Raw genomic sequence first — 22,933 nt, forward strand, 5'->3', positions numbered from 1 at the left:
TGATAGTCAAGGATTTCATGATTAAATAGGTCCACTATGTAGTTGGATTTGTCTTTCAGTAGACCTTAAGAAGTTGCATGCCTCAACAAACTGTATAAAGTACTCAAATACATACCTTTGTATAGTTTAGTGATTTAAAAAAAATTCTTTAATTCTCTTTGTTCACTTGAAATCAGAAGGGTTCCTATGTAAAACTGTAAAGTGGTTGTTTATACCTTAATCCCCTTTGGCTCTTACCTTATTTCTACCTATGATAAATGGTGTTGAAGTGAAATTAATTTTTCCCCTTCAAAAATCTGATGTATTTCAAAAGAGTATTTTACAAAACAGCAACTCAACATTAAATTGTTGAAATTTCTCATCACAGCATTTTGATTTGGGGCTGGCATTGATTAATAACAAAACATTGTGGAAAAGATTTTGTTGCCTAAATTTAATATTAGTGATTGGTACATTCTCATTTTCCTTCTTCACACCTCCTCCACTTAAATGTACTGTATGTGAGTACATATGTGTATGTCCACTGTCACCATCTTTGGTATTGTCGGTATCAAGGAAAATTGGAACTTTCAGGATTTGTTTCTTGAGCATACTCATGGACATTAATAATAAGAGTAATTATTTTGTTTGGTATGATAATTTCATGATTTTGAATTTTTTTAAAAAACAGTGTTTTATCGTACTTGACACTGTGTGAGTCATTTTTTTGTTTTGTCTTTTTTTTTTTTTTTTTTTTTTGCTATTTCTTGGGCCGCTCCCACGGCATATGGAGGTTCCCAGGCTAGGGGTCTCATCGGAGCTGTAGCCACCGGCCTACACCAGAGCCACAGCAACGCGGGATCCGAGCCGTGTCTGCGATCTACACCACAGCTCACGGCAACGCCGGATCGTTAACCCACTGAGCAAGGGCAGGGACCGAACCCGCAACCTCATGGTTCCTAGTTGGATTCGTTAACCACTGCGCCACGACGGGAACTCCCTGTTTTGTCTTTTTTGTTTTTAGAGTTGTACCTGCGGCATATGGAGGTTCCTAGGCTAGGGGTCTAATCAGAGCTACAGCTGCTGGCCTACACCACAGCCACAGCAAAGCAGGATCTGAGCCACGTCTATGACCTACGCCATAGCTCACTGCAACGCCAGATCCTTAACCCGCTGGAGCGAGGCTAGGGATTGAACCCTCAACTCATAGTCGGATTTGTTTCCACTGCGGCCACAATGGGAACTCCTGAATCTTTATTTTGATACAGGTGTTTAGAGAACTGTTAATCAAGTGTAGATTAATGATATAATTGTTGGAGAATGTTGTGTTTTATCTTGTTATTGAGTCTGTAGGTGGCCATTAATTTCTGCATCACTGACAATGTATTAATGGAGCTGATTTTGTGGAATCTTTATGGTTCTTTATTAATTTTTTGGCAGCACCTGTGGCATATAGAAGTCCCTGGGCCAGGGATTGAACCTGCCCCAGATCCTTAACCCACTGTGCCACAAGGGAACTTCCTCATTATGGTTCTTTAAACTATATGCTTCAAGAGTCTTTAATTTTCTCTGCATTGTCTCCTGCATGTAAAAGAACTTAAATTAGGTACTTTTAGCCTAGGAGAAAGAACTGACTGATAAATATTGAAGAAGTTGGAGTTCCTGTTGTGACTCAGTGTGTGAAGGACCCAACATTGACTCTGAGGATGCTGGCTCAACCTCTGGCCTCAATCAGTGGGTTAAGGATCTGGCTGCTGCAAGCTGCAGTGTAGGTTTCAGGTGTGGCTCAGATCTGGTGTTGCCGTGGCTGTGGTTTAGGCCTGGAATGTCCATTTGCCAAAGGTGAGGCCATAAATAGAAAAAAAAAATGAAGTTGAGTGCTCTTACATAATTAAGTGTCTAGTATGAAAAATCCAAGTTTGGAGTTCCCCCTGTGGCACAGTGGGATCAGTGGTGTCTCTGAAGTGCTGGGACGCAGGTTCCATCTCTGTGGCCTGGAACAGTGCAGCTGTGGCATAGGTTGCAGCTGTGGCTCAGATCTGATCCCTGCCCTCGGAACTCTATATGCTGTGGAGGGGCCAAAAGAAAAAGAAAAAAAGTTTATGATTTGAAGGCAAAGTGTTTGCTAATAAAATAACCCATTTAAAAAAAAAAAAAAATTCAGGCGTTCCTGTTGTGGCGAAGTGGAAACAAGTCCAACTAGGAACCATTAGGTTGCGGCTTCGATCCCTGGCCTCGCTAAGTGGGTTAAAGATCTCACGTTGCCACGAGCTGTGGTGTTGCTGTGGCTCTGGCATAGGCTAGTGGCAACAGCTCTGATTGGACCCCTAGCCTGGGAACCTTCATATGCCAAGGGCGCGGCCCTAAAAAGACAAAAGAAAAAAAAAATTCAGGATTGTAATTATGTAGATAACAATGTAAAGATTCTAAGATAGTATTAAAGTAATGTAAAATTTTCCTTTCTTCACATTAGAATGGAAAGACACCGAAAATGATAAAAATTGGGATTAAATCTTAACATAATAATCATCTTTGTGTCTATGCTTTCCCATGCAAATTTTTTTTCCATAATACATACAGTCATTTGCCGATGTATATATACATTTTAAGTATCTGAGGTAGAAATTCTGTCTTATTTTATTCTGGGCATCAGGTATCTTCTGACAACATTTTCTTTGTAAATGTTAGATGTTAAGATCAGAGTACATTTCTGAAAACTTAAACCTATAACATTATCAAAATAATATTTATAACTAGATACATGGAGAGCGTTAGTGATAAAATGTTTAATTCCTTACCTCCATTTCTTTGAAATACTTACACATAGTTCCCAAATAGTGTGATTTCTTTTTCATGTAGTAGAAATAAAAACTTGAGAAAGCCTCTGTGCAATTATGACTTAATATTTTAGAATTAGAAAAATGTTCATCTTTCTGGTCTTTCCTTGTTTCAGCTTTTATTTCTAAGCTTGCATCCTCTTCTAGCAAAAGAAACTTTAGAATTTGGCAACCAGTGCTTCTGTTATAGTAGGTTATCATGCAAATAGCAGTAGAATAAGCCAGCAGCATTTTCAGAAATCAGTTTCTGAATGTTAGAGATACTCCACTGATATCTTTTTGTGGAAAAACCCATAATACTTTTTTTTTTAACCAGGTGTTTGCTCATTCTTCTAGGATTAAAGGTAATATAATATCTATGCTTGGACGAGGTTGCTGATGGTTTAAGATGGTGGTTATGTAGTGGTAGAAACTGAAAAAGTGAATGGAGACATGCAGTCGGGGTCAGCCATTAACCTGTGTGTGTTCAGTATCTACAGAATGAAAAATGTAGTGTGTGTATTTTAAAAGGTCTTAAACCATAGCTAACAAATAATCATTCTTAAGCCCCAGATAAATAGCCATAATAGTATTTTGTGCAGTTAAATTTTATTTAATGTGCATACATTCTCTGATGTCTTATGCTTATTGCAGTGTTTGATGATGGTGATGAGCGAACACTGAGACGCACCTCACTTTGCCTAAAAGGAGAGCGGCATTTTGCCGAGAGCGAGGTACAGTGACACGGAGGGACTTTTTGAGTTGAATAGCAGCTACTAAGGTAGAGGCAAAAAGTGATTTCATTTGTCTGTTTCTTGTTCAGACACTTGACCAGCTTCCATTAACAAATCCAGAGCATTTTGGAACTCCAGTAATTGCAAAGAAGACAAACAGAGGAAGGAGGTCCTCCTCGCTGCCTGTGTGAGTGCTTTCATATGCAGTGACAGTGCAGTTATTAAAACATTCAACAAATGGTTTTTCGAGGGTGGCTAAATTTGTTTGGGTAGCTTTTCCATAGCATCTTGTATCCTTGTTTTAGACATGTTGCCCTGAGCAGACTCTGTTCCTTTTTTTTTTTTTTTTTTTTTTTGCCTTTTCTAGGGCCGCTCCCACGGCATGTGGAGGTTCCTAGGCTAGGGGTCCAATTGGAGCTGCAGCCGCCGGCCTACGCCACAGCCACAGCAATGCAGGATCCGAGCCGTGTCTGCGACCTACACCACAGCTCATGGCAACGTCAGATCCTTAACCCAGTGAGCAAGGCCAGGGATTGAACCTGCAACCTCATGGTTCCTAGTTGGATTTGTTAACCACTGCACCACGACGGGAACTCCCCTGTTCTTAGTTCTTGGACAGAGTAATAAGAATAATTATCACACACATACCCATCCCCTTTTTTTGGCCACACCCATGGCATGTGGAAATTCCCTGACCAAGGATGAACCCTGCCCCAGTCGTGACCCAAGCAACTATGGTGACAACACCAGATCCTTAACACTGCGCCACAAGAGAACTCCTCATAGCCCCTTTTTTAAAAAGGCTGTTTTTGTTTTGAGTTACTTTGCCAAATTCCTTAATTGATATGATGGTTTTTCTATTTTATTTCAAATATATTTCAAATTTTAAAATTGTGGTATACAATAAACTTTCATACAGTCATCATCTGGAGCCACTAAATTGTTAAATTTTTTTGCCACATTTACTTTACTATTTCCTCTCTTTCTATATATTTATAAATATATGTATATGTTATATATAATTATTTTAAGTTAATAATAATTTTATTTTTTTTGGTCTTTTTGCTATTTCTTTGGGCCGCTCCCGCGGCATATGGAGGTTCCCAGGCTAGGGGTCCAATCGGAGCTGTAGCCGCCGGCCTACGCCAGAGCCACAGCAACGCTGGATCCGAGCTGCGTCTGCAACCTACACCACAGCTCACGGCAACGCCGGATCGTTAACCCACTGAGCAAGGGCAGGGACCGAACCCGCAACCTCATGGTTCCTAGTCGGATTCGTTAACCACTGCGCCACCACGGGAACTCCTTAATAATAATTTTAATTGGCTTAGCCATTTTAGAGGAAGTTGCAAGCATCATGACCTTTTACCCCTAAATTGTTTCTGTAATAACTGAAGCATTGTCTTATGTAACCAAAGTATGGTTATCAAATTCAGAACAGTTAACATTGATAGAATGCTATTACCTAATAGTCTGTATTTCCCATTTTGTCAGTATTCCCAGTAAAAGCCTTTATACTATTCCCCAATTCCAAGATTCAATCCAAAATCATTCATTGCATTTAGTTTATGTGGTTCTTAAGTTTCGCTTAATCTAGAAAAGTTCCGCAGCCTTTTTTCTGTCTTTTCATGACATTGATATTTTCGAAGAGTACAGATGAGTTGTTTGGTAAACTTTTTACTCACTGTGAGTTTGTCCAGTTGTTTAGTTACCCAGGTAGGTTATCTGCATAGGCCTTCTGATACGTTTTATGAGATCTTTTCATAACCTGTTAGGAAAATTAGAGTTGTATCATCTGGCATCTGGCATACGTAAAGTAAAAGGGCAATCTCTTAAAATGTATTTGGCACAGTAAATATGGTGATAAAGCTTTTTTGTCCCAGCTGGTGGTTGGCATGAGAGTCTAAATCCAGATCCTCTTTGATCTGGTGACATGAACTCAGAGTTACCATGGACAGCTCAGGATTGCTTCTGTGGGGCTAGGGAAGTATCCATGTCTTCACTTTCAGTATGAATGAAGAGGCTACTACTCTGGGGTAATGCATATAAGAGATTGATTTGTACACATTGAATTCACACCACTCTGACTGTATCAAAAATCATGATAAAATTGTTCTAACTTTTAGTAATGAAGATGAAAAAGAAGAAGAAAGTAGTGAAGAGGAAGATGAGGATAAGCGACGTCTCAACGATGAATTATTAGGAAAAGTTGTAAGTGTGGTATCTTCATCTGAGAAGACTGAATGGTATCCTGCTTTGGTAAGTAAGGTTTCTTGGCAGAGTTTATGTAAAATATTTGTTTAACATGGATTTTCGTAAAGCATTTAAAATGTTTTGAAAGTGTTACACAAATTTAGTTTGGACTTTATTGCAAAATTGATCACTGCCACCCAGGTCCCACAAACTTTACTGTCTTTTATTTCCTTTTTTAAATTCTCTGTAACCAAGTATTTTGGGGATCTTTCAGTTTTTTCCTTCAGATCTTGCCCACTGGTCCCTTTTTACTCTATTCCCATTTCCACGTCACACCTGATTTTTAGTAACTACCTCCAACTTTCCTTGACTTGATTCCTGAATGCTTTCTTTACTAAATTCAAACTAGTTTTCTAGGAGTAACTTTCATCGATAAATTGTAAAATACTGATTTAATTACAATAGTCTCATTCACAAAAAAAAAACCCTGTACTGCCTCTGCCTAAGGCATCAATTAGTCATTCCTTAGATGGACATGTAGGCCATCCCTTATTCTTAGTTTGTTTCCCATTTTCAGTGTAAGCTCTCTACCTAGGCTCTTTATTAACTGCTCCTGTTTAAGACACTTCACTCCTCCAATTCTTTACCCCTTAAATCAGTTAGTAGTTACTGAGGACTGCGGTGAGTTCAGCTTTGTTCTGAGCTCCTTAGAAGAGAAAGAAGTGGAGTTCCCACTGTGGCGCAACAGGATCAGTGGCCTCTTGGGAATGCTGGGATGTGTATTTGATCCCTGGTCCAGCATAGTGGGTTGGGAATCTGGCGTTGCCACAGCTGGGGCTTAGGTCGCAACTGCAGTTCAGCTCTGATCCCTGGCTAAAATGGAGAAACAAAAGGATGAGACTTCCAGTATATTGCTCTCAAGAAGTTGGCTATACACATCTACAAGATGATGTAGTAATTAAATATATAGTTATTTAAAAACTTTTGGTGTTGACCCTGAAATAGGACAAAGAGGATTAGGGAACTAAATAGCATATACCTAGCATACACCTAGGCTTTAGAAATGGCAAATCTTGGATAGGCTCGTAGAGAAAACTCATCTTTGCTTGCTTGAGGAAGGAATGAGACAGGATGGGCAAGAGAATTACTTCATGAGAGGCATCAGTAATACCTATCTTCATACTCCTATCCTCTGACTTTCCTCTTCAGGTTCTGCTCCAGTGTTACCTTTTCTGCAGTCTCCCCTACCTAGCAAAAGTATGTCCCTTCTCTGAGCTTTGATATCACTTGTATCTCTAATAATGCTATTGGCACAAAATGTGTCCCAAATTAGATTAGACTCCTTTAAAGAACTGAGGCTATTTTTTTTTAAGCTTTCTAGGGTGCATATAAATACATGACTCAGTTCTTATATAGTAGATTTACTTTACATGGGAAAAGTCTGAAAAATCCTCTGAACTTTTCAGTTGTTCAGGCTGACAGGTAACTTGGTTGGATTCAGAATACTCAGGTGATAATTTGCCAAGAGATCTAAAAATAATAAATTCCTCTATTTACTCAATGGGTTTATCATTTCCCAGGTGATAAAATAAAAGATGAGCAAGTGAAAGTCAATGTAAGAATCAATCTTACATTTGATGCTTTTTTTTTTAGTGTAATGCAGAGAATAATCCAAGTAACTATACTATAAAATAGTATATATTCAATATTAAGATATCTTGTCCTGAGACATTACATATATTTAAAGGAAATCCAACAAAAAGCTTCCATGAAATTGGTGCTTTTGAGCTGAGCCTTGAAGGATTTAAAGTTTAAGCAGAGCTTCACTAGAGGAATTTCTTAGAGGAAATACAGTAAGTAATAGCAGAAAAGCAAGGCGTTTGTTCATGAACTATGTGCTCTGGGAATCCATATTAGATTTTAGTAGGGGTGTAATCAGAAGATAATTTGAATCTAGGGCAGAATGGTCTATAAAATTCCATCTAAAGAATTTGGTACCATATGATACAGCAGTCCACTCCAGGGCATCTATCTGGAGAAAACCATGACTCGAAAAGATACATGTACCCCAGTGTTCATTGCAGCACTATATTAAAATAGCCAAAACATGGAAGCAACCTAAATGTCCACTGGGACAGAGGAGTGGCTAAAGACTATGTGGTACATAAATACAGTGGAATGCTACTCAGTCATGAAAAAGAATGAAATAATGGCATTTGCAGCAATAGGGATGGACCTAGAAATTATCATACTAAGCAAAGTTAGATAGTGAAAGATAAACATATGATGCCACTTACATGTGGAATCTAAAAAAGGGATACAAATCAGCTTATTTGCAGAACAGAAACAGAGTCACAGACTTTGAAAACTTAGTTACCAAAGTGGACAGCTGGGGGACAGCGAGGGCAGATTGGGGGTTTGGGATGGAAATGTTCTGAAATTAGGTTGTGGTGATGGTTGTACAACTGTAAATATGATAAAATTCATTGAATTAAAAGAAGGAAAAAGAAAATATGAGATATACACATATATATGTATTCTACATAATATTCCATGTATATATACATGTGTGTAGATATTATTACTTGGCTTTAAAAAAGAAGAAAATCTTGTCATTTGTGACAACATGTTTGAATCTGGATGACATTATGTCGAGTGATATAAGCCAGAACTAAAAAGACAAATACTAACATGATCTCACTTAAATGTGGAATCTGAAAAAAATTGAACTGGAGTTCCTACTGTGGCTCAGCAGTAACGAACCTAAGTATCTATGAGGGATGGCCCTGCTCAGTGTGTTAAGGTTGCCATGAGCTGTGATGTAGGCTGCAGACGTGGCTTGGATCTGGCATTGCTGTGGTTGTGTTGTAGGCAAACAGCTACAGCTCTGATTGGACTTCTAGCTTGGGAACCTCCATATGCCACAAGTGTGGTTCTAAAACAAAAAAATAAAAAAATTTGAACTTATAAAAGTAGATCTTAAGTATTCTCACCATACACATACTCAAAAATGTTAACTGTTATTTTTAGTGAGGTGATGGGTGTGTTAAATAGTTTGATTATGGTAATTATTTCACAATGTATATATCAAGACATCAGATATACACCTTAAATATATACAGTTTTATTTGTCAATCATACCTCAATAAAACTGGCACAGAAAGTTCCCTTTTACCTCTAAAAGTAACAATAGATATACATGGTTGACATAGATCTTAAATTCTAATTTTGTCAGTATTTTTTTAATGCAGTAAAATGTATGTAACATAAAATGTAAATTTCAACCATTTTTAAGTGTACAATTGAGTAAATTCACAATGTTGTACTACTATCACCATTTTGATTCTTCAGTTAATGTTTTATGTAGATTTTTTTTCCTGAGAGTAATTTGCTGTTTTGATGGGAGAATGTGACATTGAGTCAAAGTAGCACATAATCCATACACATGTGTGTATAAAAGACTACATTTTGTTAAAACAAATTTGGACATAATTCTGCATAGAATTTTGCAGAGGAGTGACATTATTTGAGCTGCAAGTGTAGGAATGTTAATGAGGCAGTTGTGGTGCGTGAATTGTTGTTGGAAGGAGTGAGATGATAAACAATTTGGAGGACATCAGAGTGTTCACAGTGAGGTGGTTAAGCCTTGGATTGTGCCTAGTCATCCTTTAAAACTTAAGCCTTTGCTGCCACACATTTTCCTTCCCTAGGTCAGATTAAATCTTCCTCCTAGGTGTTTTTATTTTATCATATGCCTAGTGATATCACTGTAATTATCCTCTGTTACATTCTTTTTGTATATTTTTTTGTGTTTACCCCCCATTACAATGTTAGTTCCTTGCGGGCAGATGCAGCTATATTATTAATCTAATAAATATCAGCACCTAACAAACAGACAAATATTTATTGCCATCTGATGTTAAGACAGCTGATATGACTGCCAAGAATTTTTAATTGTCCAGACATATGCTGTTAAATATGATAGCCAAGAGCACTGTGTGGCCATTTAAGTTTAAATTGTAACCTAGTTACTGTTAAATAGAATTACAAATTCAATCTCTCAGTTGCACTGGCCACATTTCAGGGCTCAGCACAACATCATTCATTGCTACTGTCTTGCTCAGTGTGGGCAGAGAACACTTGCATCGTTGCGTGGTTTTGTGTGTTGTTCTAGATTACCAAGGAGGAGCTAATGTTGAGCAGGTGCAGTTCAGCAGTTGATTAATAGACTTTAATTTTTTAAAAATTACTAGATTCTTTAAAGAATGTACAGTGCTTGCTTCAGCAGCACATAAATGAAAAATGAAACAACACAGAGAAGGTTAGCATGGCCCCTGCTCAAGAATGACATGCAAATTTGTGAAGTGTTCCATGATTTTTTGAATAAACAGTAAGGTCCTACTGTATAGCACAGGGTACTCTATCCTGTCCCCAGGGATAGGCCATGATGGAAAAGAATATTAAAAACATATATACATATTTATGTTCGACTGAGTCACTTTGCTGTACAACAGAAATTGGCACAACGTTGTAAATCAACTGTACTTTAACAAAAAATAAATTTTAAAAAAGAAAAAAAAAGAATATATCCAAAGGTTCATTAGTTACTAATGTTAAGACATTTATTTTTTAAAAGTTAAAAAATTTATCCTGACATACAGCACTGGGAACTATAGCTAGTCACTTATGATGGAGCATGATGGAGGATAATGTTAGAAAAAGAATGTACATGTGTATGTGCCTGGGTCACTTTGCTGTACAGTAGAAAATTGACAGAACACTGTAAACCAACTATAATGGAAAAAATAAAAATCATTTTAAAAAAAAGTTAAAAATTTAAAAAGTTCCTTAGTCAGATTTTCTCTCATTTTTTTAAATTACTAAAATTTGTATCTGCCTTGGTAAGAATGGGAACTTAGTGCTTATTTTAAACAAATAGCCATATTTCAAAATAGATCCTGATTCAAGTATATTTAAAAAAATTATTATATGCCATATTTTCATTATAGGTTATACATTTTATTTTTTCATAGCAAATGTATTACTGTTTAGCTTAGACTAAATCCTAATATTTTAAAAGTGGTAACATAATTTATGTTTAATTGATTATTCATTTTATAATCTAATAACTGGATAAGTGAAATATCTGGAAAACCAATATACTAAAGAAAAATTATAAGATGATCTTTTATAAGTAATTCATTAATGATGGAAGCTATTGACAGTGAAACCTATTTCTTGTCAAATGTAATCCTTCTAAGAAGTTAAAGGATCCAGAATTATTATTTTAAAAATATATTCTTTCTTTGAGCAGAGAAAATAGTGATCAATCTGTTCTTATTTTATATTTCAGGTAGTATCTCCCAGCTGTAATGATGATATCACAGTGAAAAAAGACCAGTGTTTAATTCGGTCATTTATTGATTCTAAATTGTGAGTAATGAATCACTTAGTAGTATTACATTGGGAGAAAAAAATGTCATCACAATGATAGACTCTTGTTATCAAGATTTTATTTTTAAAAGTTTAATCACTTCATGAATTGAGAAGTTGTTATTACCTGGTATGTTTTGACTTTTTGTAAAGTACCACATCAGTGAAAGTTTTTTTTTTTGTTTTTTTTTTCCTTTTTGGGCCACCCCACAGCAATATGGAGTTCCTGGGCCAGGGACCGTATCTGAGCTGCAATTGTTACCTATGCTGAAGCTGCAGCAACACCAGATCCTTAACCCACTGTGCCAGGCTGGGGATTGAACCTGTGTCCCAGTGCTCCAGAGACCCGGCAGATCCCATTGTGCCACAGTGGGAACTCCAAAATAACTGGGGTTTGTGGTGGTTTTTTATTTGTTTTAAGGCCACACCCATGGCCTATGGAAGTTCCTGGGTCAGGGGTTGAATCCGAACCACAGCTGTGACAACCTCAGTTCTTCGAACCTACTATACCAGGCCAGGGATCAAACTTTGAGCCTCTAAGCAGCTGAAGTTGGATTTTTTAGCCCTCTGTACCACAGCAGGAACTCCTGAATGTTTTTACATAAAAATTGAACAACAGGCCGCAGCAGGTTAAGGATCTGGTCTTGCCGCAGCTGAGGTGTAGGATGCGACTGTGACATTGGTTCATTCCCTGGCCTGGGAACTTCCACGTGCTATGGGTGCGGCAACCAAAAACACAACAAAACAAAAACTGAACAACAATATGTGAGAATAATATTTAAATAAAAAGTGTTTTTTAATAAAGCATAGTATTGATTTTCTCTTTAATTGTAAGAATTCTGGAGTTCCCCTTGTGGCATAGCGGTTAATGAATCTGACTAGGAACTGTGAGGTTGTGGATTGGATCCCTGGCTTTGCTCAGTGGGTTAAGGATCTGGCATTGCCGTGAGCTGTGGTGTAGGTTGCAGACGCGGCTTGGATCCCGAATTGCTGTGGCTCTGGCATAGGCCGGTGGCTACAGCTCCACTTAGAACCCCAGCCTGGAAAGCTCCTTATGCCGTGGTAGTGGCCCCAGAAAAGGCAAAAAGAGACAAAAAAAAAAAAGTAAGAATTCTGTATTTTAATCATGGGTACTATTTCATATTATGGAATATGAAATTTAATATAATTTTATATTATTAGAATAATTATTTTGACTTATTTTGATTAAAAGTCACATTTTTAGAAATTTTCCATAACTTCAACTTTGCTTTAAAAACAGTGTAAAACTGGGAGTTCCCGTTGTGGCTCAGTGGTTAACGAATCCGACTAGGAACCATGAGGTTGTGGGTTCAATCCCTGGCCTTGCTCAGTGGGTTGAGGATCCGGCATTGCCATGAGCTGTGGTGTAGATTGCAGACACGGCTTGGATCCTGCGTTGCTGTGGCTCTGGCATAGGCCAGTGGCTGCAGTTCCGATTCAAGCCTGGGAACTTCCATATGCCGCGGGAGCAGCCCAAGAAATGGCAAAAAGACAAAAAAATAAAAAATAAAATAAATAAAAAACAATGTAAAATTATATACTTATTGAGTTGTAATTCTTTGTGAAAAGTTTGATACTATGACAGATCTTACAGTGCTAAAAACATTTTAATATTACAATTTATTAAACTTTTCTTTTTATTAAGCTGAATATTAAGTTTGAGAAATATGAAAGATCAACATAGACACTGTAAGGGAAACATCATGCTGATATAAACTACCGCATACTGTGTCTAAGAGGGTTACATAAATTGAAATGTTGTAAATGTGAGACTCTCAAATTAGTGTACTGTGAGTATGCGAATCCTTAGAATTAAGATATTGGCTTTGCCTATATTACCTCTTGCCCTTTAGGATATACATGGTCTTTTTTTTTTTTTTTTGTCTTTTTCGGGCCACATCCGAGGTATGTGGAGGTTTCCAGGGTGGGGCTCGAATCGGAGCTCTAGCCTCTGGCCTACACCACAGCCATAGTAACACAGGATCTGAGCCTCATCTTCTACCTGCACCACAGCTCACGGCAACACTGGATCTTTAACCCACTGAGTGAAGCCAGGGATCGAACCTGGGTCCTCCTGGATACCTGTCAGGTTTGTTAACCACTGAGCCACAACGGGAACTCCTATACATGGTCTTTTAAAAACAAGTTATAGGTAAAATAATTTTGATTCTGAGATTTATATTCCCTATGTGTTAACAATGGACTGTTTAAGGGATAATTTTTACTTAATAGTGGTTTGTTTCTCTTCTATTTATTCTTCTCTGTAATCAGTTATTCCATACCAAGAAAGGATATCAAGGAAGTAGATATTCTCAGTCTACCTGAATCTGAGCTCTCTGCTAAACCAGGTAAAATAAGGATGAGTCAATCCATTATTTATTTCATGATGTTGCTCTGAATGGCAGATTTAGTGACTCAAACAAGACTGAATATTCTCCAGTGCCATTTTAACTGTTTATAGTTGTTATATACTCTTTTTTAATGCCTTTTTTAAATGTCTAGATAAAGTATTTGACTTATAATACTTTTTATGTTTTGCCATTAACATTTCTGACAGTTTTCCCTAGAGAAAAATAAATGTTAATATATAACTTATGATGTATGTTCAGATTTACTGTATCAGTTTAGAAATAACAGAATCCAGGTCTTCTGACTCTGCATGTCATGCTTTCTTATTATTCTCCCCTGCTAATTCCATAACAACTGCTGAAGTACATTTTTACTCTTAGGGCTACAGAAAGCAAGCATCTTCTTAAAAACTAGAGTTGTTCCTGATAATTGGAAAATGGATATAAGTGAAATCCTTGAGTCATCTAGTAGTGATGATGAAGATGGTCCAGCTGAAGAAAATGAGGAAGAAAAGGAAAAGGAGGCCAAAAAAGAAGAAGAGGAGATGGTAGGTGAAATTTCATGTTTGCAACGTAGAAAAACATTTTAATACTTGACATTTCATACCTTCATATATTTCCTTATGTTTAGAGTCTTTATATTTATTTGTTTCTGTCTTTTTCTGGCTCAGCTTTATTCAGAGCAGGGGGAGTGTTTTGGCTTCTAGCTTTGTGGGCAAATCCGAGCTAATACAAATAATGCAAAGAAGAACTTTTCAGGTTAAATGAGCAACAAGTACAAACTTTTTTTTTCGAACATCATTTCCAAACAATCAAGGAGGAAGGAAATGTCACTTTTGGGTATATTACATGTGTTAATTCATTTAAATTATTGCTAGATGGTGTAACAGTTATTCTACTTTAAAAAAATGAGAGTCAGGAATTCCCATTGTGGCTCAGTGGTTAACGAACCTGACAGGTATCCATAAGGATGTGGGTTCTATCCCTGGCCTCTCTCAGTGGGTCAGGGATCCGGCATTGTGGTGAGCTGTGGTGTAGGTCGAAGATGCGGCTCAGATCCGGAGGTGCAGAGGCTGTGGCTTGGGTTGGAGGCTACAGCTCTGATTGGACCCCTTGCCTGGGAATTTCCATATGTCATTGGTATGGCCCTAAAAAGAGAAAAAGACTAAAAAAATTAAAAAGTAATAAAAAAAATTAAAAATGAGGGTCAGAAAGGTTAAATAATCAGGAGTTCTCTTTTGGCACAATGGGTTAAAGATCACTGCAGTGGCCTGGGTGGCTGCTATGTGCAGATTTGATCCTGACAACTTGCTCATGCTACAGGCATGGCCAAAAATAAATATTCAAAATAAATAAATAAAAAGAAAAAGATTAAATAACTTTCCTAAGGTGGCACAGCTCAAATTGAAGAACAGGGATCTGAATTCAACTCTCTCTGTCTTTGAAATCTTGCCTCTTCTAGACATTTCACAGTATCTCAAGGATAATAGGGATTAAAAAATTCCTTTGTAAATGGAAAGAATATTTCATTTGACAGTTTGATAAATCATAGAAATGGTTTTCTTTTGTAATATCACTATGTCATTGAGGATATATATATGTAATTGTAGGAAAATCATTCAGGAAATACCACATAGTTGCTTACATGAATATTGCTGTCTGTTCAGCAGCATTTTGTCAAATGGGATAAACTGTCTAGTATATTTTTGGTTGTTATGAGGTAAAGGGGCTTAGGGACAGACAAAGAGAATGAGTTTACTGAAAATGAAGACCTATTTGAGCATGAAAAATACTTGCTTGGAAAATGTGGCATGCTTGTTTCTGTCGTACATACACAAATGTAAATTTATGAAACAAAATGAGTATACATGTATGTGATGAAGGGCATATGGTATTTCTTTCCTTTTACTTCCCCTGCAGTATTTGGTTTTTTGCACTCTGAAATCAGAATGGCGGTTCATACTTACAGGCTGCCTACAGAGTTGCCATAGTAACGTGCTGTTGGTTTTAAGTGAGCATGCTCGGAAAGACAGGAAGGTTTTGCAGAGGCTTGGCAGGTTGCCAATGGAGGTTTGCCAGATGCTTTGAAATGGGCTGTCTTTCTTTTCCTTTCATGTAATGTCTGATTTTTATGTGGAAGAGAATGTAAGTAGTGCTGTATAACCCTGCGGATGCTATGCCCTAAGAGGGAAAGCAAATATTTGCAAGTCAGACTGAAAAATGTTCAGACAGTGCACTGATTAAGTAGAAGGGGAATCTAACCATTTTGCATGTGAAAGAAAATGCAGCGTATAGGTAAGATTTTTTTTTTATATTACCATTCTGCTTGCCAAAAGTGAGTCTAAATAAGAATTTTAGGTATTGATGATGTGGCTGATATAAATTAGGACTGGTAACCAGGCGTAATTGTTTCATGTAAAAGAGACAGTAGGAGTCTATTTTTAGAATATCAGAGGATGAAGGCTATTTTCCTGAACTACAAGATAGATTTTGAAATTAAAATGATAACCACATTTTGGCAAAATTCAATATTTAAATTCTAAATATTAAGTGTAATTTTTGTATTTAATCTGTATTTATTTATAGATTATATGTTTTCAGAGTAAATAGGCCACATATACAGGGTGTGAACTGTTGCAGTCTGGTTTTGCTTTTTTTTTTTAAATTAACATTAAAGTTAGGCTCTCATATTGCCAAATACTGGAATACGTTAGTCTCTTTATTTTTTCTAATACTTTTAATTGGTGTACCTTTCAGAATGCATTTTCCCTACTCCCCACTCCCCCAGAAACCTGAAATTTTAAACAAAGAGGGTAAAAAAGGCTTTGTAGTAAGGTTACAGAGGATGTCTATAAAATAGTAAGTAGTAAACAGTGCTCTTATTATAGATATTAATTTCATAAAAATCGTAATGTTTTATTTAACCTGTGAGTAAATTTTAGTAAAAAAGGATGAAGAGCAGAGGCAAGCTCTGTTACCTATTGTTTGCAGGTAATAAGTAAAGAAATTTTAAAAGCTAAGGACCTTTGTAAGAATAGTGTCTTCTTAAAATATATTGCTTAAATTGTGGGAACCTGTTAAAATTCAGTGAACCAAAATGTTTTTCATCTACTGAAAAATAAAGGAAAATCACAACGTAAGCATTGATTTATAAGATGATTTAAAATTATTTTTCAGATAGTCATTGTCGTAGGATATACTTTATTATTTTATAGAAACTAATTTCCTCTCTTTCTCTGGCCATACAGGTAGATTTTCTTGAGTGAGATTTGGTTGCTTTAGGGAAAAAAATCAGCTGCTCTTGGGTTTAAGACTTAGATGCTGAATCATTCTAACCTGTAATTCTTGATCAGTAATTTTAAAAAAAAATTCATATATTATAAAACTGAAAAGCAGTTTAATCTATATTTAGCAAAGGAAAAAAACGGGTATGATATAGAATGAATTAAAATCTGAAAAGTCAGGGCCTACCTGGCTTAGTCATTACAGGCCTTGACTACATAAGTGAGGCAAAGCTGTTGTATTACATTACAGATCATCTTCTTCCCGAAATGTAATTATGCTCTGCTTTTCATGAAGATTTAATGTTGTTTGACAGTGATCAAAAAGATCTTTTATAACATTCTGTAAACCACTGTAACAGTACTTTAGCTTGCCATTTGGTGTTATGCAGTTGAATCATACAAGTGTTAGATGCTTCTGCAGTGTTAATGGACAGTGGACATTGTTTTGGTATTTGATGCTTTGAGTACCATAACATAGACTTAATAAGGAGATTTGAAATTTACCATAGAGGAGCACTGAATATTATTTTGAATTCCTAAGCCTTGGTAGTTCAGGATTTGAGTATAAGAAATACATTTCATACTATTACTGGGCAGGCAAAGACTTGAGTCTTACAGAAAGTAGATCCTATGTATATTGATGATTTACATTTTAAATCATTAATAATTATATTGAAAAAGGTTCTGGAGGATATTTTGTGGGTGTTACCTAAATATCTTTTGTTAAGATGTTTTTGTGTTAGATATTACTCAATTTCCTTTTGAGATTTTAAATTGATTGAAAAGCCCATGTAAACATAAATAGTGATGTCAGTTATTCATTTACTCCTGACTTATATTTGCCTTGGATGAATGTAGAAGAGTTGTTTAAGGATAAAATAAATAGGTGATTGTTTAGAAGATTGAATATCAAGTGGAAATTTGACTAGTCTTAGCTCTTTTATCCTTTTGGTTTGCTGTAGGTAGGATTATTTGTTAGGCCCTTTCAGAAATGTCCTCTAATTTCATATTTAGTTAAGAAAATTAGAATTTAGTGAATTTTTATGAGGAATGCTCTTTTATGTTTAGAAGTTTTGACACTCAGTTCTCCAATCATTGAATTTCTAGGGTTCACTATTCCATTTAATTTCTCGGATTATATTCCACCATTAGAAAAATAATAAGCACCTGAGTTTTTTGTTTGTTTGTTTGTTTGTTTTAGGGCCGCACCGATGGCATATGGAAGTTCCCAGGCTAGGGTTCCTGTTGGAGCTATAGCCACCGGCCTACACCACAGCCACAGCAATGTGGGATCCGAGCCATGTCTGCAACTTACACCACAGACCACGGCCATGCTGGATCCCTGACCCACTGAGCAAGGCCAGGGATCAATCCTGCATCCTCATGGATTCTAGTCGGATTCGTTTCTGCTGTGCCACAAAGGGAACTCTGTGCTTGAACTTTTTAATTCATGATGACATGAAATTTTTTTAATGTTTAAATCAAGTTATTTGTATGTATTTATGCCTTTTTATGGGTCAACCATAAAGGCATTTGCTAGTGATCATTCAGGATCACTTTGGATATAAATCTTATAGAAAATGCTTGATAACTCAGGGAAATTATGTTATGTCAATAAAATTTATAGGAAAATTAAAGGACATGTTAGTATTTTATGTATATCTAATAACTTCTGCTGCCAGTGAAGTGTTTCTAAGCAGGCCCTATAAAGTTAAAATTTTTTATGATACCTGAGACTTTAGCTTGATTTCAGATATAATAAGTTATTTGCTGAAGTCTTGAAGTGTAGCCTGTTAAATAAGCTATCAGAAACATGCTAATGTGTTTAGCAAAACCTTTCTTGACAATGTTAGCGTAACACTAACCAAATTAGAATTACTGAATCAGATTAATGAGCATTGCACATTTTTATGTATTTATAGAAAAACACTTCCCATATAAAAGTATTTTGTAATAGTGATAGTATGACTGATTTTAAAGCCTTAGATCTGATAGCATCTGAACCATATCCTGATGATTAAAAGTAAGATGTATGTCCCTTTTCAAATAGGGGTTAAAGTTACTGAATTGTTACAGGCAGGTTGTTGTTAAAACTGTTTCCTGAAATTATAAAGCACTGTCTTACCACATAATGAATATATCATGCATGACATGATTTCTGAAATTTTCAGTGTAAGTGTACACAGCAGAGGAAAATGGTACCACTCTAAATTTTATGATTAACAGATTTCACTGGGCCTTGAACACTATTGGTCAGTTCTCAGTTTCTATAATCTAATCATTATCTCCTCCATTAATCAGCAGCCCTACCCCCACTCCACTCACTTTTTAAAGAAACTAGGAGCTTCAGACTGGGAGAAAATTCTAAACTCTACCTGCCTGCTCTCGTTCCTAATGTACAATTACATGATTATATGATTATATGTTGTCCTCTTCTATAAATCCCTCTTTTTATGCTCTGAATCTCATTCTTTTCTTCCTGTTTTGTACCATGAACTATCTCTTTTCTTTCCAGCATCTTTAATTTTTTCCTTTCTGTTGTAGCTTTTTTTTTTTTTTTGCTTTTTGGGGTTGCACTCGCGGTATACGGAGGTTCCCAGGCTAGGAGTGGAATCGGAGCGACAGCTGCCGCTTACACCACAGCCATAGCCTCAGCAATGCCAGATCCAAGCCGCATCTGTGACCTACACCACAGCTTGTGGCAACACCAGATCCTTAACCCACTGAGAGAGGCCAGGGATGGAACCTGAAACCTCATGGTTCCTAGTCGGATTCGTTTCTGTTGCACCACGATGGGAACTCCTGTTGTATCCTTCTTAACAGCTTTTAAAAACATGCTTACATCTCTCCCAGCCTTCCAGCAACCTGTCCGGATTCCTTCTACCAACCTGTCCACCAGATTGTTGCTGATTCCCCACCGCCCATTCACTCTTCATTTACGGTAGTGCATCTAGTTCTAAGACAACTTTCCTGAAGTCACCAGTGACTTCAACAAATTCTTATGGTAAATCCAACAAATATTTGATATGATTTCATTTGCCTTCTGTCTTTGACATGTCTGCCTTCTTAAATCACCTGACATTCGTGACATTACTTTTTTTTTTCTGGTTTACTTCCTAATGAAATGAGGTCATGACTCTAAATCTGTATGTACATCAAAGATGTTTCTTAACTCCAGGCATTTATTAAACTATCAGTGGAGGATTTCTCATTTTGTAAGTCCTCAAACTCAGTGTTTGCAAGACTGCACTCATCTTTAACCCCCAAACCTGTCCTGTCAATGTTTGTTCCTAATTCATTTGAATAGAAGCACCATCCACCCAACTCTTCAAGCCAGATAAATGGAAGTCACCTTAATCCTCCCATTATTGCCTTCCTATCCCATGAGATACCAAATCCTATCTTCTACCTACTCTGTAGCTCTCAAATTTGCCCATGTCCCTCAGTTTCTACTCTGTCACCCTAGTCCAAGCCACTCTTTTCACTTACCCCGCTAGACCAGTGCAGTAGCAACTTGTTCTTCCCACATCCATGCTCACCCTCCTCCAGTCTATTCTTCGTACTGCATCTCAGTAAGTTTTTTTTTTTAAACTAGAAATATAAAAATGTGATTCTGGAGTACCCATCATGACTCAGCAGAAGTGAATCTGACTACTATCCATGAGGATGCAGGTTCAATCCCTGGCTTCACTCAGTGGGTTAAGGATCCAGCACTGCTATGAGCCGTGGTGTAGGTCGAAGACACGGCTTGGATCCCGTGTTGCTGAGGCAGTGGCGTAGACCAGCAGCAATAGCTCTGATGCGACCCCTAGCCTGGAACCTCCATATGCCGAGGGTGTGGCCCTAAAAAGATTTTTTTTAAATGTGATTTTTCTGGGAATAAATTAATTTTAGGACCCCAAATAAAAATAAAACTATATGCCAGTCATTGATGATAAAATTGTGACTAGGCATTATCTCTAACCTTATGGAACTTATTGAAACTTTGAGGACTACAAACATGAATAAACTAAAAAAAACCCTCAGCATTAGCACCTCTCTCTTACTCTCCTGTGCTTCCTTTCGCTCTCTTTCAGGAGAAGGGTCATCTTTTCCATCAGGTGGCAAGACTGATTCAGGCATTGATCCTCCTCATTGTGGACTGTGACAGTAGCTCCGCTTTATCTTTCAGTCCGTCAAACTTACTCTTCGCAGAGAACTTTTAAAAACACAAATCTGACCTCATTCCTTCATAGCTCTCTAAAACCTCACATCTACCCACAGTATCCAGTTCTGATTCTCTGATGTATCATTACAAAGTCCTTTCCTAATCATAACCTGCCTTTGCCAGCCTCATGTTGGTGCTGTTTGCTCTGCCTCCTAGGCTGTCTCCTCTTCACTCTCTGGGGCTTTCCTAATGTAACCACCATCACCACATCCATCTGCAGCAGAAACACCTTGTCACCTTGCTCCTGTGCGGTTTTTTGTTTGTTTGTTTGTTCTTTGCCATACCCATGGCATATGGAAGTTCTCAGGCCAGGGATCCAGCTGAGCTGCAGCAGTGATGACACCAGATCCTTAACCCACTGCATCACAAGGGCTCTCTGTTGCTGTTTTCTTTTATATAATTCACAGCACTTATCCTATTATGTCTATTTGGCTTGTTTCTACACTTCCTGCCAGACTTAATGGCCAAAAGTAGAAGGGACCATACCTTCTCATTTTTTTTTTTATTCTTTTTTTTTTTTTTTTTTTTTTTTTTCCCACTGTACAGCAAGGGGGTCAGGTCATCCTTAGATGTATACATTGCAGTTACAGTTTTTTCCCCCACCCTTTCTTCTGTTGCGACATGAGTATCTAGACATAGTTCTCAATGCTATTCAGCAGGATCTCCTTATAAGTCTATTCTAGGTTGTGTCTGATAAGCCCAAGCTCCCGATCCCTCCCACTCCCTCCCCCTCCCATCAGGCAACCACAAGTCTCTTCTCCAAGTCCATGATTTTCTTTTCTGAGGAGATGTTCATTTGTGCTGGATATTAGATTCCAGTTATAAGTGATATCATATGGTATTTGTCTTTGTCTTTCTGGCTCATTTCACTCAGGATGAGATTCTCTAGTTCCATCCATGTTGCTGCAAATGGCATTATGTCATCCTTTTTTATGGCTGAGTAGTATTCCATTGTGTATATATACCACCTCTTCTGAATCCAATCATCTGTCGATGGACATTTGGATTGTTTCCATGTCCTGGCTATTGTGAATAGGGCTGCAATGAACATGCGGGTGCATGTGTCTCTTTTAAGTAGAGCTTTGTCCGGATAGATGCCCAAGAGTGGGATTGCAGGGTCATATGGAAGTTCTATGGATAGATTTCTAAGGTATCTCCAAACTGTTCTCCATAGTGGCTGTACCAGTTTACATTCCCACCAGCAGTGCAGGAGGGTTCCCTTTTCTCCACAGCCCCTCCAGCACTTGTTATTTGTGGATTTATTAATGATGGCCATTCTGACTGGTGTGAGGTGGTATCTCATGGTAGTTTTGATTTGCATTTCTCTTATAATCAGCGGTTGAGCATTTTTTCATGTGTTTGTTGGCCATCTGTATATCTTCCTTGGAGAAATGTCTATTCAGGTCTTTTGCCCATTTTTCCATTGATTGATTGGCGTTTTTGCTGTTGAGTTGTATAAGTTGCTTGTATATTCTAGAGATTAAGCCCTTGTCAGTTGCATCATTTGAAACTATTTTCTCCCATTCTGTAAGTTGTCTTTTTGTTTTCTTTTTGGTTTCCTTTGCTGTGCAAAAGCTTTTCAGTTTGATGAGGTCCCATGGGTTTATTTTTGCTCTAGTTTCTATTGCTTTGGGAGACTGACCTGAGAAAATATTCATGATGTTGATGTCAGAGAGTGTTTTGCCTATGTTTTCTTCTAGGAGTTTGATCATACCTTCTCATTTTAATTGCAGTACTTTTGCAAAAGTCTATGATTCATGGTAACTATCCAAAATGTTGGAGTTTGTGTTTCCTGGTGGTCTACTGTTTAGGATTCGGCCCTTTCACTGCTGTGGCCTGGATTCGATCCCTGGTCTGAGAATTGAGATTCCCAATTCAAGCTGCTAAAAATTCATCATCTGGTAGTGTAGATAGATAT

General features: G+C 37.3%; 1 protein-coding gene and 1 non-coding gene across 6 annotated transcripts in view; both read left to right on the forward strand.

The window, feature by feature from the left end:
* ARID4A (AT-rich interaction domain 4A) overlaps nt 1-22,933 on the forward strand; it is a 67,192-nt gene that overhangs the window by 12,401 nt on the left and 31,858 nt on the right. For 2 of the 5 annotated variants that reach the window (XM_005659998.4, XM_005660000.4), the window contains exons 6-11: nt 3,450-3,529; nt 3,619-3,716; nt 5,656-5,788; nt 11,076-11,155; nt 13,448-13,524; nt 13,906-14,072. In XM_005659998.4, the coding sequence (XP_005660055.1) occupies nt 3,450-3,529; nt 3,619-3,716; nt 5,656-5,788; nt 11,076-11,155; nt 13,448-13,524; nt 13,906-14,072 (635 nt within the window). Of the gene's footprint in view, nt 1-3,449; nt 3,530-3,618; nt 3,717-5,655; nt 5,793-11,075; nt 11,156-13,447; nt 13,525-13,905; nt 14,073-15,587; nt 15,820-22,933 lie in introns of those variants that run through there. The other 3 variants (XM_085017597.1, XM_085017630.1, NM_001244179.1) reach the window with 2 other exon arrangements.
* On the forward strand, nt 9,995-10,101 carry LOC146406945 (U6 spliceosomal RNA). The gene has a single exon (XR_014833958.1). It is a non-coding gene; the product is annotated as a U6 spliceosomal RNA (small nuclear RNA).

Source organism: Sus scrofa, chromosome 1 (assembly GCF_054392235.1).
Source record: "Sus scrofa isolate SSC_HxYL_T2T_F1_AM1 chromosome 1, Sscrofa_HxYL_maternal_Yorkshire_Landrace_v2.0, whole genome shotgun sequence".
Taxonomy (NCBI): domain Eukaryota; kingdom Metazoa; phylum Chordata; class Mammalia; order Artiodactyla; family Suidae; genus Sus; species Sus scrofa.